At 44.7% G+C, this 27,529-nt stretch overlaps 1 protein-coding gene across 17 annotated transcripts in view; it reads right to left on the bottom strand.

Annotated features, from left to right (window-relative positions):
* The window catches only part of dlg2 (discs, large homolog 2 (Drosophila)), a 287,216-nt gene that overhangs the window by 23,954 nt on the left and 235,733 nt on the right, over window positions 1-27,529 (bottom strand). For 13 of the 17 annotated variants that reach the window (XR_011179035.1, XM_069165092.1, XM_069165091.1 and 10 more), the window contains 6 exons: window positions 26,650-26,794; window positions 25,576-25,741; window positions 17,779-17,838; window positions 12,921-13,076; window positions 9,994-10,150; window positions 289-391 (listed from right to left, as the gene is read on the bottom strand). Coding sequence is in view for 16 of the 17 variants with exons in the window: in XM_069165092.1 (XP_069021193.1) it covers window positions 289-391; window positions 9,994-10,150; window positions 12,921-13,076; window positions 17,779-17,838; window positions 25,576-25,741; window positions 26,650-26,794 (787 nt within the window). In the remaining variant the exon portion in view is untranslated. The remainder of the gene's footprint in view (window positions 1-288; window positions 392-9,993; window positions 10,151-12,920; window positions 13,077-17,778; window positions 17,839-25,575; window positions 25,742-26,649; window positions 26,795-27,529) is intronic. The other 4 variants (XM_069165094.1, XM_069165097.1, XM_069165099.1 and 1 more) reach the window with 4 other exon arrangements.

Genomic DNA, 27,529 nt, shown 5'->3' with positions numbered 1-27,529 from the left:
GTGAGCCTCTCTTCTGATTGGCTGACTCTGCTCTGAGTGACACATGTCCAGGCCAATCACAGCTTCTCTTGTAGCTCATCAGCTCAGTGAGGGTTGTGTTTGTGTTGTGTTGTGTTGTGTTGTGTTGTGTTGTGTTGTGTTGTGTGTTGTGTGATTGTGTGATTGTGTGTTGGGTCTTGTTTGTTGTGTATTGTGTGTTTGTGTTGTGTTGTGTTGTGTTGTGTTGTGTTGTGTTGTGTTGTGTTGTGTTGTGTGTTGTGTGTGTGTTGTGTGTCTGTGCTGACTCACCCTCTGGTCTGTACTGGGCGATGATGGTGACCACCTGTCCGGCTCCTTTCAGGGCGGCTGCAGCTTGTTCATGTGTTGCTCCGCGCAGGTCGATGCTGTTCACCTGTTTCACAACATGGAGGTTCACTGGTCGGTTACTGGACAGACACACAAAAGATTCATCCTACAGCAGTAGGGCGGCTGCAGCTTGTTCAAATATCTTTTAAAATAAAGATATTTCCAAGAAAGAAATCCTGTTTGGCCTTACGTGGTAATACACAACTTCTGCTGTCATTCAGGGTGTGCAGATTTATGAATATGTGAACACACCCTGCCTCTATCTCCACCGATTCCTATTTTATGAAATGGAGAACCACCAGCTGATGTGATTGGTCCTTAAATATGTGACATGTGATGTCTGACGTGTGTTCTGGAGGTTTATGTCTCTCATGCCACGTCTTCTCGCAGATAAAACACCACATGGACATGTTAACGACGGTAAAACAAACACTTTGGTAGATGTGCAATTGATGTTAACATAATACTGAGTGGATGCAATGTTGTTGTTACACATTAATAAAATATTTTATTGGTGAAAATAAATGTGTTTAAGGACACAAGCAAACTATATTTTTTTGTATCATTTCTTAAAACACAACAGACACTTTCTCAGTTAATCACACAGCGGCTGCTGAAACCAGATCGACCTCCACAAGACTCAGTTTAACACCTCAGACACACAAACACTGTTGATCTCCAGGAGCTCCAGGTGGAGGTGGAGAAAGATGAGCAGTGTGTGTGTGTGGAGGTGTGTGTGGAGGTGTATGGAGGTGTGTGTGTGTGTGTGGAGGTGTGTGGAGGTGTGTGTGTGTGTGGAGGTGTATGGAGGTGTGTGTGTGTGTGTGGAGGTGTGTGGAGGTGTGTGTGTGTGTGGTGTGTATGTATGTATGTAGGTGTGTGTGGTGTGTATGTATGTATGTAGGTGTGTGTGGTGTGTATGTAGGTGTGTGTGTGTGTGTGTGTGTGTGTGGTGTGTATGTAGGTGTGTGTGTGTGGTGTGTATGTAGGTGTGTGTGTGTGTGTGTGTGTGGTGTGTATGTAGGTGTGTGTGTGTGTGTGTGGTGTGTATGTAGGTGTGTGTGTGTGTGTGGTGTGTGGTGTGTATGTAGGTGTGTATGTATGTATGTAGGTGTGTGTGGTGTGTATGTAGGTGTGTGTGTGTGTGTGTGTGTGGTGTGTATGTAGGTGTGTGTGTGTGGTGTGTATGTAGGTGTGTGTGTGTGTGTGTGTGGTGTGTATGTAGGTGTGTGTGTGTGTGTGGTGTGTGTATGTAGGTGTGTGTGTATGTATGTAGGTGTGTGTGTGTGTGGTGTGTATGTAGGTGTGTGTGTGTGTGTGTGTGGTGTGTATGTAGGTGTGTGTGTGTGGTGTGTATGTAGGTGTGTGTGTGTGTGTGTGTGGTGTGTATGTAGGTGTGTGTGTGTGTGTGTGTGTGTGGTGTGTATGTAGGTGTGTGTGTGTGTGTGTGTGTGGTGTATGTAGGTGTGTGTGTATGTATGTAGGTGTGTGTGTGTGTGTGTGTGTGTGTGTGTGTGTGTGTATGTAGGTGTGTGTGTGTGTGTGTGTGTGGTGTGTATGTAGGTGTGTGTGTGGAGGTGTGTGTGTGTGTGTGGAGGTGTGTGTGTGTGTGGAGGTGTATGGAGGTGTGTGTGTGTGTGGAGGTGTGTGGAGGTGTGTGTGTGTGTGGTGTGTATGTAGGTGTGTGTGTGTGTGTGTGGTGTGTATGTAGGTGTGTGTGTGTGTGTGTGTGTGGTGTGTATGTAGGTGTGTGTGTGTGGTGTGTATGTAGGTGTGTGTGTGTGTGTGTGTGTGTGTGGTGTGTATGTAGGTGTGTGTGTGTGTGTGTGTGTGTGTGTGGTGTGTATGTAGGTGTGTGTGTGTGTGTGTGGTGTGTGTGTGTGTAGATGCAGTGGCCTTTAAAAGCCTGCCCCTGTCAGAGCGTTACCTGCCTCAGTCTGAGGTCCACATGGTGCCATGTTGATTTAACAGTGTGTACAACACCACAGTGAAGCAAGACTCTAATGTGTTGAGCAGCGTGGAATCAGTGTGGGAGGAAAAGCATCAGTTAGCTGTAATGAGGCAGAATAATCAGTTTCTGCCAGCGACCGCCCACTCTGCAGTCACTGCATCATCTCAGGAAGTCACACACTGATTTTTGTTGTTCTGGAGACTCCTGAATACTTTCACCAAACAATGCAGGACATGTTCTCCTTCTTTTAAAGAAGCAGTTTTTAGAGATGTTTTTGAGAAGCTCAGATATCTTCTGTGGAATGATAACATCATCTACAGAGTAAATCTGGCGACCTCTATATGGTGGATGTGTATTTAAAGGTCATTAAATATATTTTTTTAATAATACCAACACATTGTACAGAAAGTGTAAAATAGCCCTGCCTTGGCCTGTCGAGGTGTGAGTTACACATTTTGAAAGCGTGAAACTTAAACGCATGTAAATGCCACGGGAGATCATGTGACCAAGGTCACCCAACAGAGGCAATAAAGGACATTTTTTTGGCGTTATCATGAAGCAGGAGGGTTGGCCTGGCAACGTTGAACCATGTGTTTTAACTATAACTTTCATTTTCCTGTAAATCCCGAGGCTCTACACATGCAGTCGGTTTCATTTTCATCCACTACTGGAAAACGTGGAACAGTCACACCTACACAAAGCGTGGCTATTTCACGTTTTGCGGTCGTGGACCGATGTATCTATTTCCTGTTTAGCAGTGATACCTGGTTGCTTTTTTTTTATCATAACAAAGAGGTTCCCAGGTCAAATATTACTACATCATCCTTATGGAGGTCATTTCCTGCCAAAACTGAACAAACAAAATAAAACGTGTTTTCAAATGTCCTACGATTCACCAACGGACACAGTGTGGTTTCGAAATACTAACCCCCATCAACAAACTAATGCATTCTGTTTTGTAAATACAAATTTAACATTATAAATAGTACATCATGTTTCACAAACAAATGCAATATGTTGTTATAAAACACAAAACAAATCCAACAAAGGCAAAAATATATCGTGACTTTTGGTACAAACTCTGCTGTCATTATATTGAAGATTTTCTCATACGTGTCCTCCACAACAGCAGGTGGCGCTGTAAGTAAATTGAAACATGTCTGCTTTCTGCCTGTTGAGAGCACAGAGTGGATATAAACCACAGACTGGAAATAAAACTACAGACTGGATATAAAACCACAGACTGGATATAAAACTACAGACTGGATATAAAACACAGACTGGATATAAAACACAGACTGGATATAAAACACAGACTGGATATAAAACTACAGACTGGATATAAAACTACAGACTGGATATAAAACACAGACTGGATATAAAACTACAGACTAGATATAAAACTACAGACTGGAATATAAACCACAGACTGGATATAAAATCACAGACCGTTTATAAAAGTGTTCGTAGCTTCCAGGTCTGTAAAATGGTTCCGATCCAGAAGTGTCTTCAGCTGCAATACCAGCGAGTGCCACTAGAGGTCGGCTCCAAAAAGCCTCCGGCTCCATAGACTCCCATTCAACTTCTCTCATCAAATCCAAAGTGAATAAAATGTCTCCACAAGTTTTCTGTATATCATTCAATAAAATGTGAACTGGAGGCTTCATAACGTTCACAAACCAACGATGACATCACTGATGGATGATGACATCACTGATGGTTGATGACCTCACTGATGGATGACGATTGGTTATGACCCGTATAATAAATCCACTCAGCCAAATGAAACATCAACACTCGTGTACGTCTACCGAGTGGTAATGACATCATGTTTTTGGGCGTTTCTGGCTTGACTGTGAATATCAAACATATAACACTTAATATGAATGAAGTCAAATCAAAAACAGCTGCACAACTTTATTTCTGCTGATGCGTAAATCAAATGGTTTGATACATATTTAGTCCATTTCGTCTCAACATTTTGAACTTAAGACATCTGATGATGACCTAACTTACTCTGATCTAAACTGTCAGCAAACTTTATTTTGTCAACTTTGACCTAATTGATTTAATTTGACATTCATTAAGTGGTCCATGTTTGAAACTCTTTTCTCTAACTGTCTGAAATGTTCCATCAAGAACATATCAAGACTTTTCAATCTATGAGTCTAATCATCCCTAAACTACAGACTTCAGATCATTTATCATTACTGGTGAAAAACAAAAAGAACATTACATCGTTTTCAAGAAGAACTTTGCCTTAAAAATTATACCAACATCTGGTAGTTTCCACTTTAGCTGTGCACAGTTACAGGAGAGGAACGCCGTCCTCAGCAGGCAGGTGGAGGTTCCCTGTGATTTTAACCTGACTCATAGCACCACCTGCTGTTGTGGAAGTAAACAGTAGTACATTTGTGAGAACATCTTCAACACGGTCACAGTTCATGGTGTTTTGTATTTGCAAACCACACCAGAGCATTTATAAAACATGTCTTGTTTGCTGACGCCGGTTCAAACCAAAGATTCAGGGAAAAACTGAAGAGGAGAGATCTGTTGTTCCAGTTTCAGATTCTCCATTTTTATGTTGTCACCGTTTCAACACGACTAAAAATGCAACTGTTACCGTAAATAATTCACTATCACTACCTTCATTCATCTTTTAAAATACTTCAAATTATATCCAGCTACAAAAAAGCCTGAAAAGCCATCAGTTAAACTAGAAGTGCGGAGTCGTGACCGGAGACGGTCTGGAGATGGTGGAGATGGTGGAGATGGTAGAGATGGTGGAGATGGTAGAGATGGTGGAGATGGTGGAGATGGTAGAGATGGTGGAGATGGTGGAGATGGTGGACATGGTGGAGATGGTGGAGATGTTAGAGATGGTGGAGATGGTGGAGATGGTGGACATGGTGGACATGGTGGAGATGGTAGAGATGGTGGAGATGGTGGAGATGGTGGAGATGGTGGGGATGGTAGAAATGGCAGAGATGGTGGAGATGGTGGAGATGGTAGAGATGGTAGAGATGGTGGAGATGGTAGAGATGGTAGAGATGGTGGAGATGGTGGACATAGTGGAGATGGTGGAGATGTTAGAGATGGTGGAGATGGTGGAGATGGTGAAGTTGGTAGAGATGGTGAAGATGGTGGAGATGGTGGAGATGGTAGAGATGGTGGACATGGTGGACATGGTAGAGATGGTGGACATGGTGGAGATGGTGGAGACGGTGGAGACGGTAGAGACGGTGGAGACGGTGGAGACGGTGGACATGGTGGAAATGGTGGACATGGTGGAGATGGTGGAGATGGTAGAAATGGTGGAGGTGGTGGAGATGGTAGAGATGGTAGAGATGGTAGAGATGGTAGAGATGGTGGAGATGGTGGACATGGTGGAGATGGTGGAGATGTTAGAGATGGTGGAGATGGTGGACATGGTGGAGATGGTGAAGTTGGTAGAGATGGTGAAGATGGTGGAGATGGTGGAGATGGTAGAGATGGTAGAGATGGTAGAGATGGTAGAGATGGTGGAGATGGTGGACATGGTGGAGATGTTAGAGATGGTGGAGATGGTGGAGATGGTGGAGATGGTGAAGTTGGTAGAGATGGTGAAGATGGTGGAGATGGTGGACATGGTGGACATGGTGGAGATGCTAGAGATGGTAGAGATGGTGGAGATGGTGGGGATGGTAGAAATGGTGGAGATGGTGGAGATGGTAGAGATGGTGGAGATGGTGGAGATGGTAGAGATGGTGGACATGGTGGACATGGTGGACATGGTAGAGATGGTTGACATGGTGGAGATGGTGGAGACGGTGGAGATGGTAGAGACGGTGGAGACGGTGGACGTGGTGGAAATGGTGGACATGGTGGAGATGGTGGAGATGGTTGAAATGGTGGAGATGGTAGAGATGGTGGAGATGGTGGAGATGGTAGAGATGGTAGAGATGGTGGAGATGGTAGAGATGGTGGAGGTGGTGGAGATGCTGACTGTTGCATGTTTGAATACTGACGTCTTCCCAACTCTCTTCACAGATCAGAGTGGCATCGCTCTGAATGTTTGTACTCCAAATGTTACTTCAGTTTAACGCTAGTTTTCATCACTGACTGACTGATTGTTTGACTTTTTGATGTTTTATTTCAATCAAAATGTCAGAAAATAAAAAGGTTTTACAGAATTTAAGGTGATGGGTTAAATGGCTCGTTTTGTCCAACCAACTGTGGGACATATTTCATTTGACCAAAGCAGCTAAAACTTATTTAACCCTTGTGTTGTCCTTGGGTCAAAATGACCCGCAGCTGTGTTCAACCAAGTTCTATTTTATTTTCATATTTTTTGGGATCATTGGTGACAAGAAGGCTGTGAGGGTTTCTTTAAAGAATGATGACCAATGATCCCAAAACATATACAAATATAGAAATAAAATAGAATTTGGTGTCAGGAGTCCAGTTTTTTCCTCCATTTTGCCCCCGATCACCTCTCCTCCTGTGTCCCCTGTCTTTGTCTGTGGCCACGCCCCTCACCTCCCGTGGCCACGCCCCTCACCGGTCCCAGCAGCTGCAGCCACTCACCCCTGATCACCACCTGCAGGTGTACTGCATCTCCCTGATCACCTCCCCAGACTATATGTAACCTACCCCTGCACAACTCTGGTTGTCGGTGCATTTTTGTTAGCCACCCGTCCGTCCTCTGTCTGCTCTCCGTCCGTCTTCTGTCTGCTCCCCGTCAGCTCTCCGTCAGTCCTGTTCCTGTTCCCGTTCCTCCGGCCTCTGTGTCTCCTGCGGATATCCCCGTCAAAATCACCAGTCGGTGGAGTTGCCCTCCCGGCTTGGAAGATTGTTGACGCCGTCCCTTCCGCTGGTCTGCCGGCTGCCCTGTTACCCGTGTCCCCCTGGAGCTGTCGGTTGAGTTGCCCTCCCGACTGGAAGTAAGTGGACACGAGAGGTGCCACCTTTTGGTTTGTAGTTTTTGGTTTTTGTTTATTACAAATAAAGACTGTACTTTGGAACTTATACCTCGAGTCTGTGAGCTTGCATTTGGGTCCTGGAAAAACACCCCACCACATAACAGAATGAACCAACCAAGGAAGGACCCAGCAGCCACAGACTCGAATCCAGGATACATGACTTTATTTCAGTATTTTTCCAGTCAGGCCCGCCGGAATGACACTGTTTCTGCTGAACCCCGGACTGGGTTCGAGGGAACCCGCCTGGCCTTCTGGGACCCCCCCAGAAGGAGGCGGCGACGCCGGGGTCACCGGCCATCCGGTCCTGCTGCACCCTTGATCTCTGGACGTGTAGCCGTCAGTCACCACGCGCAAGCCTACAGTCCAGTCCGTCGCTACGAGCGAGCCTACAGCCCCGTCGGTCGCCACTACGGACTCTCTACCCCCGCAGCGCCGGCGAGCGATCCAGACGCCATCCGGGCCTGGGCGTTGGCCCACAAGTGCCTGACTCCTGCTCCGTCCTCCTGTGAGGTCGTCGCCCCGCCTCCGGCTCCTGTTGCCTCCGACGCGGTCGTCGCCCCGCCTCGTCATCGTCCTCCAGAGAGGTCCCCCGAACCCGTCCTGCCCCGTGGGCGTCCTCCGCAGCGGTCACCCCAGGCCGTCCTGCCCCGTGGCTGTCCTCCGCAGTGGTCACCCCAGGCCGTCCTGCCCCGTGGCCGTCCTCCGGAGAGATCCCCTGAACCTGTCCTGCCCCGTGGCTTTCTTCCGTCCACCTAGGTTTCCTGTCTTGTGTTGGTGTGGTCCTCTGTCCCTCCTCCGGTTCCCCCTCCTCCCACCCGGTCCGGTCCAGTTTTGGTCGCCGAGAGGCTCCCTTTGAGGGGGGGGGGGGGTACTGTCAGGAGTCCAGTTTTTTCCTCCGTTTTGCCCCCGATCACCTCTCCTCCTGTGTCCCCTGTCTTTGTCTGTGGCCACGCCCCTCACCTCCCGTGGCCACGCCCCTCACCGGTCCCAGCAGCTGCAGCCACTCACCCCTGATCACCACCTGCAGGTGTACTGCATCTCCCTGATCACCTCCCCAGACTATATGTAACCTGCCCCTGCACAACTCTGGTTGTCGGTGCATTTTTGTTTAGCCACCCGTCCGTCCTCTGTCTGCTCCCCGTCCGTCTTCCGTCTGCTCCCCGTCAGCTCTCCGTCAGTCCTGTACCTGTTCCCGTTCCTCCGGCCTCTGTGCCTCCTGTGGATATTCCAGGTCAAAATCACCAGTCGGTGGAGTTGCCCTCCCGGCTTGGAAGATTGTTGACGCCGTCCCTTCCGCTGGTCTGCCGGCTGCCCTGTTACCCGTGTCCCCCTGGAGCTGTCGGTCGAGTTGCCCTCCCGACTGGACGTAAAGTGGACACGAGAGGTGCCACCTTTTGGTTTGTAGTTTTTGTTTTTTGTTTATTACAAATAAAGACTGTACTTTGGAACTTGTATCTCGAGTCTGTGAGCTTGCATTTGGGTCCTGGAAAAACACCCACCACATAACACTTGGTTGAACACAGCTGCGGGTCATTTTGACCCAAGGACAACACAAGGGTTAACTGATTATCACAGTTGTTTCTGATTTATCAGGTTGATGAACCAACTAATTAATCCAGTTCTACTGATTCAGAGAGAAACTGTGTCACGTTAATGAACCAGGTCACAGCTGACTGTCGGAGCGATGTCTCCATCGTTCTACCAATCTGAGTCATTTAATACTGAGCATCTAAATATTGGTGTTTCACACTTCAAGTTTGATCAAATCTGGAAAATATATGCCTTTATTAAAGTATGTGTGATTATTGATCAGGTATAGCATTATGAAAAATAATTTGCATGCATCCAGTCAATGTGTTGTTTTTTTTAAATTATTACTACAATTATTCATATTTTTTCCCAAAATAACAGTAAACAAATAAAATATATGTTTTTGATCAGTATTCAACTTAGTGCTGCACTTGTTTTCAGGTTTCTTTTTTAAACAAAATAACCAAGTTGAGATCTCCATGGTAAGGACTGTCTGTACTTTTCATAACTGGATATAATTTGTTTTGTCTTCAAGCAGAAGTTGAGGAGTCAGTATAAATACCACACACAGTAAACTCCTGCATCCGGCCACAAATCAGGACTGATACATCTCAGTATAACCGACAACAGTCAGTTAATAAATGCCTTGGTCCGCCTGATGGTCTGTCAGACCGCCCTGACCACAACTAGACTGTTGACACAATATGTAAAGAATTATTTCTAGAGGTCACCTGTAATTTATACAACCAGTTATTTTTCAATGGATCTTTAATAACAGCATTAAAGATGAAAAAGGAAACAGACTAACTCAGGTTTTGCAGCTGAGAACCATAACATCTAACATGACCTTGATAAAATAAACTTACGAGTAACTACCACTCCGTCATTGAGGGGGAGAAAAGACCAGGATGTGAGTGTTTGTCTCTGAAAACGAATCTAGGCCAGCAGAACTATAACACTATTAATATGCTGGCCATTTTAAAAGCAGATCTGTACTTACAGAGAGAGAAACCTGTTTGACTGGTTTACATCTTTTTAAAATCACTTTCAGCATGCAACAGTAAAGAGAGATCAGATTTCATTTGTTAGTAAGCAGTCTGTATTTTGAGTAATAAAACCTTTTTCAAAAGAAGCATGAATCATAATGTCTCTCCATTTGTTTTCCAACATGGCTGGGTGTGTGTGATGTGGCTCTGGTTCACTCACCGATAAGATCTGGTCGCCTCGCCTCAGCTCACCGCTCAAGTCTGCGGGGCCTCCTGCCAGGATGAAGGAGACGAAGATGCCCTCGCCATCCTCACCGCCCACGATGTTGAAGCCCAGGCCCGTGGAGCCCTTGTGGAGCACGACCTTCCTGGGTTCCCTGTACAGACAGTTCAGATAGTACATCAGCTCGGGGGAGTCGGAGGGTCTCTGCATCTTCAGCTTGGGGGTGATGGAGGCCGGAGGATAGAGGACAGAGGACAGAGAGGTGGACAACAAGCGCTCGGTGCGTCCACAGCCTCAGTGCAGCTCTGCTCAGCCAACGCAGCTGAAAGAGTGCCGGAGCTCCACAGGGGGACGGTGCTCTACTTAGGATCACTTGTCCCCAATTCAGTTATGACGGAAAAGGAACCTTGTCACATGTTCGCACGCGCACACACACACACACACACACACACACACACACACACACACACACACACACACACACACACACACACACATGGTCTCTGTCTCTCTCGCACACATGCACACTCACTAGGAGACATGCATGGACATGTACAAGTGTCCACTGAAGGACACTAGCTGTCTACAGTATAGTAGTGTAGTAATATTTTTGAGGTACAAACTGAGATGCTGAAGTTCACACGTGAATATTTATTGTTGTTTCAGCCTGAATTAGTAGCTGCAGTGTTTACAGTCCGACTGACTGGAGTGAAACCTGCTGTTTGATGACAGAAGTTATTTTCTCTCATTTTAAAACATGAAATACATGCATGTTTTTAATGAAAACCTTTTAACCTGTCTAAAAGCAGAAACATTATCCTTGTAGGGGACGTGTAGGTAGCACATTGCCCTCTGCTGGTGAAAGTATTAACTACACGAGCCACTTCACTGGACACAACGCCATTTTTGGGCTTTCTAAAAAAAAACTGTTGAGCATTTTTCTTAATTTTCAGGTGAACTGATTGTGTCCACCTGCTGCTTTATTCCACACAAATGGTCTCATTCTTTCACGATCATTTGAAAACAGAGTTTCTGCCTTCGCTTTGGTTTAAATTTGACTAAATGATCCAATACTATAATCCTGATCTAAATATAATAATGTGTAGTTTGTGAGAAGATCGTGACTGTAAATTCTATCTTTGGAAATATGCAGAATAAAATCAGCCTCCATCAATCGACTGTTTCTGCATCCATTCAGGCCTTCACCCTGATTCCTACATAAACGTTAATAAAACAATATTTAAAGAACAAATTAACTTTAGTGGTTTAACTTCACTTTGTTCTTATATCTGTACTGTACAGAGATGCCTCGTGTATGTATCCACAAACTACACCGAACTACATTAAAACAGAATAATGATCCTTCAGACGTAGTTGGACAGATATTATTCTGTATTAAACTGGTTGTATTTCCAAGAAAAAACATGCAGTTTCCTCTCCGGGATAATTAAATCCCCGTTCCTAACATGCACATGCTATGGTTACATCACTGCTGAACCATCAACACATGCCCCTCCCATCACGCTGCATTTCTACAACAGTAAAGATTCTGTTTGCACCAGTTTATAAACCTGCAGTTTGTCATATATTAGCAGACTGCTAGCAGATAGTATGTTACACCTGTTTCACATAGTGATTCAATAAAATATCATTTAAGAGGAATATTGTCTGAAAGCTGTCAGTACAGGCCCCTTTTTCATGACCCTCACTGTACCTGTGATTCAATCTATATCTGATCAGTCGTAGGAACTATGCACGTATAACTCAAATACTAAAAATAATCTATTACGATAACAGCACTCAAACCTGATATCAGCTGAACAAGGCTGAAGTTCAACAACAAAAAGCATATAGTGAAATATTATGTTACGTTTTCTAGAGTACATAACAGCATAATTGTACTCTAAATCAGACCGTTTTTAATACATGTTATAAAGCAGAAGGTTATAAAAGGGGAAGCTGGGAAGAAACAATTTAGCATCGAATCAAACATTAGGATGATTTCCATTTGGCTAACATCACTCATGACTCCTCCTCATATCTGAGCTCCACCTATCAGGGGAGTGAGAGAGAGAGACGGGTGGATGAAGGCTTGAATTCACCAGCGTCACTGCAGTGATGATACAAACTTCAAATAGTCTGTGGTGTTTAGAAATGATGAATACTTTTTAAAGAAAAAAGGCCAAATCTTATGACCACTGTTCTAACACTGATTACAGATGTACTGCAGATCTGTTCATTACAACCAAACAAACATGATGGTACAAGAAAAGTTATGATGCACAATATAAAATCTATAAGTTGTGAAAGGCTACTGAAGTGTGATTGTTGTCAGGCTCAGGGTGATATTGAAGAAATGAAAGTCATGATTCAGCAGCTGAGCAGGAAAAATATTTGAACCAAATTTTCCCGAATGAGCAGAGATGAAATTCCATATCTATCATAAGAAAAATAATGCAAAAATGTTTTCATGTTCAATCAAACATGACCAAACTTATCTGTGTCCTGGGCTGCAGGACGGACGAGTAAGGATGGAGGGAGAAGAACGAACAGGATGGAAAGCTGCTCATAGTGTCATGCAAGGAGGAAAAAAAAAATCACCTACTGTACGTTCCATACATACATATTACATGTGCAGTACATGCTTCAGCTGGGAAGGTGAATGCAAACTCCATTCAGCAGCTGGTGTCAGTTCTTACATGCTCCACCTTGTTCCACCACATTTTTCTGTTACAACTGGGTTCCTTGATCTACAGTCGTGAATCTGTCTGTGCAGGAGGAACACGGTGACCAGCCGACAGCCATGCTGCATGAAGAGAAGCACTACCGAGGGGAGAGGAGCATGCAGCTGAATGCATGACATGAAACCATGAGACGATGCGAAACATTCACACGGTGGTGCTGAAGGTGGTGGTGAAGAGTACCTGGTGAAGTCCAAGTCAGGAAACAGGCTTAAGTGATAGTTAGAGAGGGGAGTGGAGTGGAGGAGGCTTTTGTCGCACTCCACGGGGGAATAGTGTCGAGGGGAGGGCGCTTTGTCACATAGTTTGTTCACAGTGCTGTAAACTGGCTCAGGAGGCCTACAGTGGAGTGAGAGACAAGAGCAGAGAGGTTAGTGAACACAGGTGGAGGAGGGGGGGGGGGACACAGGTGAGGAAGAGGAACACAGATGAAGGATGGAAGATAATAAAAAATGAAGCAGAATGAGACGACAGGAGGAGGAGGACAAAGTGATGGCGGACGGTGTGAATGGAGGTTTCACTGGTGGAAACACAGAAGTCAGAGTTGGCATGCTTCATATCTCAAGAAGAAAATCTGATTCACCAACATTTAGCCTCACAGAATCTGCAATAGTTCGTTTGAAAAGTTTGAAGGCGTGATGACCAACAGACTGACAGGACACTGCCAGTTATGAGTTTTATGAAAATGTATTTCTATTGCGAAAATTTAAGCAGCAAATTGATCAAAGAGCTTTTAAAGTCACTACTTCTGTTGGAGTTAAACACATTTTTGGTGGTACGACTGCATAGGTCCAGATTTGATAGATATATTTAATGTTTTGTCACATCAGAAAGTATTCTACCTCCTCAGCTTTCGCACAATTTTAGTTTCAATAACATGTTTTTTATTTATTTTACAATTGATTTGATTTTAAAGTTTAGATTCAACATACTTTAGAAACATGTATTTAAGATGGCGGTGCATCCACATCAACCATCAACCATCAGTCATGTCATCATCCATCAGTGATGTCATCGTTGGTTTGTGAACGTTATGAATCCTCCAGTTCAGATTCTGTCCGTCACCATCTTTGTTAGTTCGGAGCGGTTTGGAGCAGGAAGTGACCATATTTGGACGAGCTGGGGGAGGAGCCAGCGGTGGATCTGACCGATCTGATCTGATACATCCCGCCCACCGATAGCTGTAACCTGAGTGCACCACAGGCCTGTCAATCAAACGGACACGCCCCCAAAAACAGGTCTTCTTGAATCTTCTTTTCTAATGAATGAGGGATTATTATTGATACACGGTACAGACTAAAGGAAGGACTCCAGTAAGAGCAGGGGTGGCTGTATCTAAATCTACAAACCACTCTGAATAAGAGAGCTCATGTTTTCAGATCAAGAATATCTACTATTATATGATTCTGTTTTTATTTACATTTTAAACAGTATCCCAGTTATATTTTCAAGACATTTTATGACTTTATTTGACAGCAGCAGTGGAGACTGATGAGAAATGATTCTGAAAAGAAGAAGGGAATGAAATGCAGCGAAGGTACGGCCAGCTGGGCCCTGAACCTGTCAGTCACTGCTCAGGGCAGACGTGTGCAAGTTACATGTGTGATAATAACTCCACTATCGGTTCAACATGCAAATACTTTTTCTTTGGTTTGAGTTTAATACAACAATGCAGATATTACTGTGAAATACAAATCTGTGACTAGGAATGTGTATTATATTGATTTTGGACTAAATCTGCAGACATTTCTAAACTTTTTTATCATCAATATTTTCGTCGCTCAGACGAGGAGCTAACATGGTTGGAAAGGTCACGTCGTAGCGTTTCATGTGATATGTGGTAGATCCTAATGTAACTGTTATCATGTTAAACAGGACGAGAATGAAACGGTGCCTGAATGTGACCCATTCAGACGACACGTTACATTTCCAAGCTGCTGCTCTGCACTGATTTCATAACCACGACGTCGTCTGATAAAATCATAATTTAAAAACAACGGCTGTGATTTCAGATAAATAAAACGTAAAATGAGAGAAAGTTTGAAGCAACACAATATCTGTCACAATAAACGAGTCGCCGCTACACAGAGATCAGCTGTTTGAATCGGGTCGTGTTGTGAGTGGGAGGACTGTGTGTCTACGTTGTGTTTCATAGACAATCTGGCAACTTCAGTAACATCAGACAAATATACAAAACATGTGGTTCTGTGTCTGAAGAACAAGTAGCCTGCAAAAGAACCTGAATCCATTTCAAAGTGTGAATATGTTGGTCTGTCACCCTCCACAGAGAACCGTTTGCAGTCGCTCAATCCGACTGGGCGTAGACCTTCGGATAATATTAACCAATCAGCATGCTTCGAAACCGGCCGACACGCTGCAACTACCCACCAAGGTGTTTTTTCCTGAGTACAGCGTATTTGTTTTTAATGAATGTCAGCAGCTTGACAAAGTGCTGGGTCTTTATTCTGCCCTGAACGCTTTCTTTCTGGTTGCGAGAGTTGAAAAATATTAGCAGTGAGCTTGCCACTGTCTTCAGCCGCCCAATCACAGTGAAGGAGGGGCGGGACAAACACGGTTAACCACCGACGCTGGTCGCTGATTGGTCAGAGTAGCTGAGCAGACGCAAATAAAACTGAAGCTGTGAGAGACGGTCGGAGCCAGCACGCTGGAGGAAAACAACAAAACAGGAGAAAACAGGAGAAACTCGGGTGTCGGCAGGTGACACACAGATCGGGACGAGAATAAAACCATTTCTGATGCTTTGAGTGAAAACAGAGGCCTCAATGCGATGAAGAACATGTGATGATGAACATGTGATGACGAACATGTGATGATGAACATGTCATGATGAACATGTGATGATGAACATGTCATGATGAACATGTGATGAAGAACATGTGATGATGAACATGTGATGAAGAACATGTGATGATGAACATGCCATGATGAACATGTGATGACGAACATGTGATGATGAACATGTCATGATGAACATGTGATGATGAACATGTCATGATGAACATGTGATGAAGAACATGTGATGATGAACATGTGATGATGAACATGCCATGATGAACATGTGATGAAGAACATGTGATGATGAACATGTGATGATGAACATGCCATAATGAACATGTGATGAAGAACATGTGATGATGAACATGTGATGATGAACATGCCATAATGAACATGTGATGAAGAACATGTGATGATGAACATGTGATGATGAACATGCCATGATGAACATGTGATGAAGAACATGTGATGATGAACATGTGATGATGAACATGCCATAATGAACATGTGATGACGAACATGTGATGATGAACATGCGATGATGAACATGTGATGAAGAACATGTCATGATGAACATGTCATGATGAACATGTGATGATGAACATGTGATGATGAACATGTGATGAAGAACATGTGATGATGAACATGTGATGATGAACATGTCATGATGAACATGTGATGAAGAACATGTGATGATGAACATGCCATGATGAACATGCGATGAAGAACATGTGATGATGAACATGTGATGATCAACATGTGATGATGAACATGTGATGAAGAACGTGATGATGAACATGCCATGACGAACATGTGATGAAGAACATGTGATGATGAACATGTGATGAAGAACATGTGATGAAGAACATGTGATGATGAACATGTGATGAAGAACATGTGATGAAAAACATGTGATGATGAACATGCCATGATGAACATGTGATGATGAACATGCCATGATGAACATGTGATGATGAACACGCCATGATGAACACGCCATGATGAACATGTGATGATGAACATGCCATGATGAACATGTGATGAAGAACATGTGATGATGAGCATGCCATGATGAACATGTGATGATGAACACGACATGATGAACATGTGATGATGAACATGTGATGATGAACATGTGATGAAGAACATGTGATGATGAACATGCCATGATGAACATGCGATGAAGAACATGTGATGATGAACATGTGATGATGAACATGTGATGAAGAACGTGATGATGAACATGCCATGATGAACATGTGATGAACATGTGATGAAGAACATGTGATGAAGAACATGCCATGATGAACATGTGATGATGAACATGTCATGATGAACATGTGATGAAGAACAAGCCATGATGAACATGTGATGATGAACATGTGATGATGAATATGCCATGATGAACATGTGATGAAGAACATGTGATGAAGAACATGTGATGATGAACATGCCATGATGAACATGTGATGATGAACAAGCCATGATGAACATGTGATGATGAACATGTGATGATGAACATGTGATGATAAACATGCCATGATGAACATGTGATGATGAACATGTGATGATGAACATGTGATGATGAACATGCCATGATGAACATGTGATGATGAACAAGCCATGATGAACATGTGATGATGAACATGTGATGATGAACATGTGATGATGAACATGTCATGATGAACATGTGATGATGAACATGTGATGATGAACATGTGATGAACATGCCATGATGAACATGTGATGATAAACATGCCATGATGAACATGTGATGATGAACATGCCATGATGAACATGTGATGATGAACAAGCCATGATGAACATGTGATGATGAACATGTGATGATGAACATGTGATGATGAACATGCCATGATGAACATGTGATGATGAACAAGCCATGATGAACATGTGATGATGAACATGTGATGATGAACATGTGATGATGAACATGTGATGATGAACATGCCATGATGAACATGTGATGATGAACAAGCCATGATGAACATGTGATGATGAACATGTGATGATGAACATGTGATGATGAACAAGCCATGATGAACATGTGATGATGAACATGTGATGATGAACATGTGATGATGAACATGTCATGATGAACATGTGATGATGAACATGTGATGATGAACATGCCATGATGAACATGTGATGATGAACATGTGATGATGAACATGTGATGATGAACATGCAGCATGCAGTAGGAGACAGAGAGCATCAAACCTCTCACCTCATCTGGAAGTGCTGAGAATCAAACCTGTGTCCCTCCACGTCATCTAGCGAAGGGTTTCTAATAGGATGGAAAACATATCAATACATACTGCTACATAACTGATGACTGTCTTTTATCATGGTTATTAAATTCAAAGGTACTCTGTTCATTTTTAGACATGAAGACACCGATCACAGAAACACTTGGAGGCATGCTGCACACACCAACAACACAACAGCACACGGAGTGAAGACATGTCCTTCACACACTGAAGTGAGCGTCCCGTGTCTGTCTGGGACTCTTGAAGTCATCAACGACATCACAGTGTGTTAGCTCACACACACATAGGCGCGCACGCACGCACGCACGCACACACACACACACACACACACACACACACACACACACACACACACACACACACACACACGCACTGCTGACCTGTTGCAGATGCACATTCACACCGTCGTTTCACATCCAGTGTCTGTACCTCCACTCGAGGATTCGTGTGTGCTAGCTGGAGCGTGCAGTGCAGTGTGAGGATGGAGAGGAGGAAACTCTACATGTGTGTGTTTGAAATTGTGTGTGTGTGTGTGTGTGTGTGTGTGTGTGTGTGTAGTGTAGTGTTTTTATGCAAGGCTGGTCGTCACACTATCACACACAAGATTAGAGTAGATGGGTATACTATGGGCATCGCCCCCTGCACGCACGCACGCACGCACGCACGCACACACACACACACACACACACACACACACACACACACACACACACACACACACACACACACACACACACACACACACACACACACACACGATAGACTCATGATGTCACTGTTTGGCCTTGCCTTGAGCAAACCTCAACACAACACTCTCCCTCATCCTCTGTGTGTGTGTGTGTGTGTGTGTGTGTGTGTGTGTGTGTGTGTGTGTGTGTGTGTGTGTGTGTGTGTGTGTGTGTGTGTGTGTGTGTGTGTGTGTGTTTTCATCCTGTTTAAACATAAAAACATGTCCACCCAGTGTCTGTGTCCCTGCTGGCTGACCGACCTACAGCTACCTGATATCAACACGATAACAGCATCACACTCCACAGCAGCTCCTGACAAGGAACATCGCAAGAAAGAAAAGGTCAAATAAAGAGCTCTATGGAAGATTGGAAGGATTTCTCCTCTCCTGATTCTGGTGATACGAGACACACTTCAGTCAAGAGATGAATGAGAATAAATATTTAATTTCATCTGTTTGTATGTTTTTTCCTCAGAAAGACATAATAAGAGACCGAGGAGGGAGAACACTTCAGGGTCAGGTCAAAGGTCAGATATCAGAAATATGTAAATTATGTTAATTGGACCAAGTGGTACCGACTCTTTGATTCCTGGATTCTGCTCTTGTTCTGAGTCTCAGTAATGACGGGCTGGTGAGATGCAGAAGTCAGCGAGGTCTTCGTTACTCTGCTGAATCATTCATCCTGAACAGAGCTGAGCTCAGGCAGCCAGTCAGTCCACATCAGACCACGATGCAGTGACCTTGTACCGACCTGCAGGTTCTGTTCACAGTCTGCAGGGGGACAGAGAAGGCTTCATTTTTTCATATTCATTACCCTCTAAATTAGTCCGGTTTTTAGAGTCAAACACTTGTAACTGCAGAAACTTTGTCTGTTTCTAAACTTATCTTCAAACCAGAAAGTCAAAGTGATGCAGAAATTAAAGAGAAAATAAAAGTGACACATGTCTGTTTGAATAGATTCTGTAGAGAAGTGTGATGATGATTTTAACTATAGTACAGTGATGTTTAAGAAAGCAGGCAGTGTCTAATATTTACACTTCATACCTTATAACAAACACTGATATGAAACATTTTACATTTACTTCATATAATTGAATTTAATTGCAAGTGAGTTGTCAAAAACAGAAAACCTTAAACCATACCGTTCTGGTTATTTGGCCTTTGTTTTCTCTGTGTAAGATGGCGCCGCGCTAGCGGCAGCCTGTTGCAGCAGCTCCTCCCCGAGTGTGTTGTTATTAGTATTTTTTAAGCCTTTCTCCTCTTCGGAGTTGTTCTTTTTTCTTTCTCTCGTGTGTTAAGTTAACGGTCCGTAATGGACCGTAATTTTTCCACATTTCTGGTTGGGGGCACTGTTATTGTTTACTCTCATGATCAGCTGATCGCGCTGCGTAGACCTCTACTGCTGCTGCCCGGAGCGAGGCCTGAGATCCCCGTTGAACTTCGGAGAAGACGGCGGGGTTACAGAGCTGGAGCTAAGATGAAGGTGAAGAGGAGGAAATATAAACCAGCGGTACCGGAGATCTTAATGGGGAACGTGAGGTCGTTGGCCAACAAGACGGACGAGCTCGGCGCTGGTAAAGACCCAGAGAGAGTACCGGGAGTGCAGCATCATGTGTTTCACCGAGACATGGCTGCACTCACATCTCCCGGACCACAGCACGGCCGTACCCGGCTTCAGGACTGTTCGGGGGGACGGAGACGTTGTTCGGAGCGGTAAGAAGAAAGGTGGAGGGGTTGCAGTCTATGTGAACGAGAGGTGGTGTAATCCCGACCACGTGTGTGTGAAGGAACGTTTCTGTAGCCCGGACATTGAACTGGACACAGGAGGCTAAAGACGCCCTGCAGGACTGCTTTGAGTCCACGGACTGGGACGTGCTGTGTGGACCACATGGGGAGGACATCAACAGCAGGGCGGACTGTATCACAGAATACATTAAATTCTGTGAACACACCACCGTACCATCCCGGACTGGACACTGCTTCCCCAACAACAAGCCGTGGATCACCAGTGACCTGAAAGTTCTTCTTAATCAGAAGAAAGCAGCCTTCAGGTCTGGGGACAGGGAGGAGCTCAGGAGAGTGCAGCGCCACCTGAAGGAGAAGCTCAGGGAGTGCAAGGACTCCTACAGGAGGAAGCTGGAGGCCAAACTCCAGCAGAACAACGTGAGGGAGGTGTGGACCGGTATGAAGGAGATTACTGGGTTCAAGGGGAGAGAGAGACAACCAGGGGGAACCTGGAGAGGAACAATCAGGGGGAACGTGGAGAGGAACAACCAGGGGGAACCTGGAGAGGAACAACCAGGGGGAACCTGGAGAGGAACAACCAGGGGGAACCTGGAGAGGAACAATCAGGGGGAACCTGGAGAGGTCCAATGAGCTAAACTGTTTCTTCAACAGGTTTAGTTCACCACCCTCATCTGTCTCCTCCACACCTCACACCTCCCAAACACCTCTGCTGCCTCCCCCCTCCCCCCTCTGCGCCCCCTGGTGAACTGCATAGAGCCCTCAATCTCAAAGGGCTCTTCCTCCATCGACACCATGACCCCCCCCCCACCCCCCCTACCCCCCGCTCTGTGACGACTGGCCAGGTTAGGAGACAGCTGGAGAGACTCCACCAGCGCAAGGCTGCAGGACCTGACGGCATCAGCCCCGGGGTCCTGAAGACCTGACGGCATCAGCCCCGGGGTCGTGAAGACCTGCGCCGTCCAGCTGGCTGAGGTCCTACAACACCTCTTCAACCTGAGCCTGAAGCAGGAGGAGGTCCCGGTGCTGTGGAAGACGTCCTGCCTGGTTCCTGTCCCTAAGAAAACGACTCCATCTGGCCTCAACGACTACCGACCGGTTGCCCTCACATCTCATGTGATGAAGGTGCTGGAGAGGCTGGTCTTGGCCCACCTCAGGCCGCTGGTGAAATCTTCTCTGGACCCTCTACAATTTGCGTACCAGTCTCATGTGGGAGTGGACGATGCCATCATCTACCTGCTGCAACGAGCTCAGTCTCACCTGGATGGAACCGGTGACTCTGTGAGAATCACTTTCTTTGATTTCTCCAGTGCATTCAACACCATCCAACCACTGCTGCTGAGTGAGAAGCTGCGGGTGGTGGGGGGGTGGAGGGGGGTGGACACGTCCACCGTCTCCTGGATCAATGACTACCTGACAGGCAGACCACAGTTTGTCCGTCTGGGCAGTGTGCTGTCTGATACGGTGGTCAGTGGTACTGGAGCTCCTCAGGGAACTGTTCTGTCTCCTTCCTGTTCACCTTCTACACCACTGACTTCCAGTACAACTCAGAGTCAAGACATCTGCAGAAGTTCTCTGATGACTCTGCAGTGGACGGTGTATAAGGGATGGACGGGAGGAGGAGTACAGGGCAGTAGTGGAGGACTTTGTGGAGTGGGCGGGAAGGAATCACCTGCTCCTGAACGTGGCCAAGACCAGAAAGATGGTGGTCGACTTCAGGAGGAAGACGACGGCTCCACAACCGCTGAGAGTTCTGGGAGAGGAGGTGGACATGGTTGAGGAGTACAAGTACCTGGTGTCTCCATGACAACAGACTGAACTGGAAGACCAACATCAACGCTGTCTACAAGAAGGTGATGAGTCGACTCTTTTTCTTGAGGAAACTTCGATCCTTCAATGTGTGCAGCGAGATGTTGGAGATGTTCTCCCAGTCTGTTGTGGCCAGTGCATTGTACTTCTAGTAGTCTGCTGGGGGAGCAGCATTGGAGCCGGTGACACCAACAGACTTAACAAACTGGTTAAGAAGGCCGGCTCCATCATCGGCTACAAACTGGACAGTCTGGAAAAGGTGGTGGAGAGGAGGACGCTGAACAAACTATTATCCATATTGGATAATCCTGACCACCCTCTCCACCACCTGCTGCAGGGACAGAGGAGGACGTTCTCCAAAAGACTCCTCCAGCTCTGCTGTCACAAGGACAGATACAGGAGATCGTTCCTGATACAGGAGATCGTTCCAGATACAGGAGATCATTCCAGATACAGGAGATCATTCCTGATACAGGAGATCATTCCTGATACAGGAGATCGTTCCAGATACAGGAGATCATTCCAGATACAGGAGATCATTCCTGATACAGGAGATCATTCCTGATACAGGAGATCGTTCCAGATACAGGAGATCATTCCAGATACAGGAGATCATTCCTGATACAGGAGATCGTTCCAGATACAGGAGATCATTCCAGATACAGGAGATCGTTCCAGATACAGGAGATCGTTCCAGATACAGGAGATCATTCCTGCCGACCGCAATAAGTCTGTACAATAACTCACTTCTGGCAAAATCCATCACACAACAATAACACTGTTGACTGTGTTTCTTGGTTTGTTTGTATATAATATATATAGATATATAATGTACTGTATATACTGTGCATTTTATATTTTTTACTGCTATTTTATTGCTTTTCTATTATTCTATTCTATTCTATTCTATTCTATTCTATTCTATTCTATTCTATTCTATTATTTTTTTTATATTATTCTATTATTATCTTATTGCTTCTGTATGCTGCTGTAGCGAAAAAAATTTCCCCTCGGGGATTAATAAAGTAAATAACTACCTCCCTACCTACCTACATGAGGAATACATCTAAGTTCAGGATGTTTAGAGACAAGTGAGAGAGGTCTGAGCTGTCAGAACAACCTTTGAATCATTTCTCATTCAGCAGAATACTCGTCCATCACTTGGTTTATTAGTATCTTAATTTAGACTTTGTACATGTGCAGTTCTGAAAGCTGCTTGAGAGACATCGTGGTCTCCTACAGATCGTGAGGTTTCACTCGGCTGTCGTTTCCACTCTGTTCGTTCTGAGTGAAGAACACGAGAACAGGAGTGAGATGAGCTCCCGTCCGTCTGCAACCTCCAACACTTTGAGTCAACGTGGTAATCTCAAAGGCTATTAGCAATGCACCGCGGGGCCAAAAGCAAACTGTAAACCTCTTAACTCCACAGAGAATGGAGGGCTAATCCTTCATCCACGGAGCCGGACACGGGGCTCCTTCAGTCATCTTCTGAGATGAGCTTCTGTCATCACTGCTGCAATATTCATGCACTGATCTTTGATTTGGAACATGACAACATGTGTAGTTCCTGCTACAGCACGCAACAGAAAGAAATGCTCTGGTTTGTTTGTAATTATTGAAACCAATCACAATCGTGTTGGGCGACGCTAACACTGGGATGCAGAGTCTGTGCAAAACTATGAAGGATGCATGTGGACCTTTAACCATTCGACACCAGATCCAAGCAGGCCGGCCCGCTGCCTGAAGCAGATCTTCCTCTAAATGTGTCATGTTCAGGGACAGAAGGGGGAAGAGACTGCAGACTGAAACAACACACAGTGAACCCCCTGAGTCACACTGTCCTTAAAAGATCTACATCAGTCTGTTATTGACATATACCCAATAAACAGCCTGAAGCTGATGTTGGACCAGCAGCAGGAGAACATTGAACATTCACTGATCAGACCGAATAAGAAAAAGCTTCACTGTTAGATGTGACTTGATAATAAATTGGGCCGTTCGGTCCTGAGCCTCCTGGCAGCTTGCTCTGGGATTAGGTGTGAGGGAGCTGCTCAAGTTTGGCTGCGACTCGCTCCGGTAAGACATCTTAAGCTTTCTGCTGTTTAGATGGGGGAGCAGCTGTCACAGCGGCTGAAACACCCGACGGGTCCGGAAACGAGGAGAAAGGGAAACAGACAGCACGACGCTTCCAGAGAATGAACTGGAACTTTTAGAGCTCTTTCAGTTTTGTTTTTATTTTCTCTGTTCATTAAGAATCAAAAAAGCTGCGATTATATGGGGAATTTCACAATTATGTCGTAAAGTAGACCGTGTATGTAGTGGACACGTGCAGGTATCTTTTGTATTTGGTTGTTGATGACCAAAGAAAACTCAAGAAGGACTGCGAGTCACCATCGCTGCCCTCCGAGTCTCTCAAAACAAGGAAGTAGAGTCTGTAGTTTGAAGCATCTGCAAGTGAATGAACAGGAAGAGCTCAGGACAGGCGACAGGAAGTACTTCACATACAGCAGACTTCAAATTTGATTGAAAAAAAAGAAAGGATAGAAAACCTTTACACATATGCACATGCAGGAACTGAAGTACTTTAGTGTTTCTGCACCACCTCCATCAAACTGGATGTTGTAGCAGCCTACGAGAGCACATGTTATCTTTACAGATGATCCGTCAAACCGACTCCCAGCAGACTCACTCAGCTGTGAGGCAGCTATAATTATTAGATTCCATCTTTCTTTCTAACAAACTCAAGTGATCCGAGCAAAATACACAACAAACACAACCGCAACTGCAAAACAACATTTGTCTTTTTTTTACAGATGTCTCGTCGATAAATAACAATAATGTTTCCATATCTAACATCACATTTCAGTCTTGTTATTGCACAAACGTGTTGTACCGAGACACGACCTGAGGTAACCTTTACCATGACAACACAGCATCTACTGATAACCAACCGACCAAAGCCTCTCCAAACAGCAGCTGGTACCAAACACAATAGAGACTCTCTAGAACAGCTGAGGCTGTTATGATCAACTGGACGGCGATGACTTGATGCTCCAGTGGTTTGAAGGCGTCACAAAAACACTAAACAATACAACAACGCAAAGAAATCATAAAGAGACATTCAACAGCCAGGACAGAAATACAGAAATACAGAACCACAGAAGACAAGTGTTTTTCAAATGACTATTTCTGAGCACCCTCTATCTATGTCAGGAATATTCATTTCATTAAAAGTGATCAGCAGCTTGCAGCTCTTGATTTTTTTAGGTTATCTTTGAAAAACACTGCCGAGTAAGTTGGACACAGACTTTAGGATTAACAGGGTTTTACAAAAACATAGTGACACCATCGACCTTTTCTTTTTGAGGGCTTCGTGAAGTGCCACACAAACATAAATCAGTGAGGACGAGAGGGACAGAAGGAGCAGGGTGGACAACGGGTCTACCTGTCGTCTAGTAGGAAGGGAGGTAATTACCGTAAGAAGGAAAAACCATCCAACCTTTTTATATCCTCTTCCCCCAGTAAGTGCTTAGGGAGGGGGGAGTAACTCCCGGGGGAGATGGGGGGCAGAGCAGACTTGTACTCCAGAGTGCCGCTGTTGATGGGGGAAGAGATATGATTTTCCATGGCAGGAGGAAAAGCTGTGGAGGAAGAGTGAGAGAGAGTGAAGACGGAGGAACAGCTGACACATTTATATGATGCCAAGAAGATCCTGCATGCTTCGTAGTTCTGATTTCAAACTAGCAATAATTAACTGATAAGTGTTAAAAAAGGGAAAAAAATTGTGTGGAGTAAAATTTCAAAAATACAGCGTGCAAAGAAAAAGCGAGAGAATAACATGTTTATAACTTTGTAACAAAGGTTCGTTAAAGAGGTTGTGAAGTGAAACAACACTATAACTGAGCTTTTAGGATTTATGGAAATCATAACTCATCACGAGACACTAAATTGTCATTATTTATATCAATATTAGTTATTGTGTAACTTTAAAATGTGACTGTGGGTCGTAACAAGCTGCTTGAACTCATATTTACTGCAATGTTCAGTCTAGGCACTTTCATCAACTCCATTCTAGCAGCTGCAGGAAGCTGTGATAAATATCCAGTCTGCCCAGCACCAAACAGCAGACAGTCAGAGGACCAGCTCGTTAAAAGATGTCAAGCATGGAGCAGAACCAAATCTTATCTCAGGAGCTGGTGGAGACCAAACCACAGCTAAAAGGAGACAGAAGCACGACCTCAAAATTCAAGGTTAATGCACGTTTTGCTCCATCTGTTAGACACTTAAAGGGGGCAGTAGTTAGCTAATACGTGAGCCATACCATTTTTATTAACCGGGGTTGTGTGTGCCAAATACTACTTAAAGCAGCTTGTTACAGTTTTGGGGATTTGTAAGAGATGTGCTGACTGACAGTCAAGCTCTTAGATATGGGTTAAGTGCTCACAGATCTCGTGTAATAAACAGGAGGTGACGTACACTTTAACATGCTTTAAGTTCACTGAACAATACTCTCTGCTGCCTGGTTCTAATACAACATGTCAGGACTTACGGTGTGTGATATCAGGAGGCCCATAGGGATCTGATAGGTAGACATTGGTGGGCTTCCCCACCTTCAGGTACACCACGTCCGACGTGTTCTTCAGAATGGCCACAGCCTCCTCATGAGAAACCTCCTCCAGACTGTAGTTGTTCACCTGTGCAGACATAGAGATCGTCCACCGTCGTTAAGTTTCAGAAGCTCTCCTGAGTTTCCTCCCTGCTCGCTGCCTCCAGGAGACTGGATTATGACAGATGGTCTTCGGGTGAGAACACGACAGTGGGAGGGTAATTCAATTAAGCGCTGGTTAAGCAAGAGGGATGCCCTCCTCCTCCAGAGAGCGCTCGCTGTTAGACTGAGCCGAGAGGTTGCTGCTCTGCTGCTCTCACACTGAGTGACAGATGGAATGTTGTCAGCTGGTCGGTTGGTTGATGAGCTGAATACAGTCTGATTCATGTGCTAAATATTAGTCTGTAATATCTGTGTGTGTATCAGGGTGCTCAGATGGTGCTACTTTATCTAATATTTTAAGCAACATATACTATAATGACACTATGCAATGCGATATGATACGATACGATACGATACGATAGTATACTACACTACACTACACTACACTACACTACACTACACTATACTATACTATACTATACTATACTACACTACACGATACGATACGATACGATACGATACGATACGATACGATACGATACGATACGATACTATACTATACTATACTACACTACACTACACTACACTACACTACACGACACGACACGACACGACACGATACGATACGATACGATACGATACGATACGATACGATACGATACGATACGATACGATACGATACGATACGATACGATACTATACTATACTATACTACACTACA

The sequence above is a fragment of the Embiotoca jacksoni genome, unplaced genomic scaffold (genome assembly GCF_022577435.1).
Source record: "Embiotoca jacksoni isolate LCO1_2020_lvr unplaced genomic scaffold, fEmbJac1.0.p SCAF_33, whole genome shotgun sequence".
Lineage (NCBI taxonomy): Eukaryota > Metazoa > Chordata > Actinopteri > Embiotocidae > Embiotoca > Embiotoca jacksoni.
This window is presented reverse-complemented; position numbering and strand designations above follow the sequence as displayed.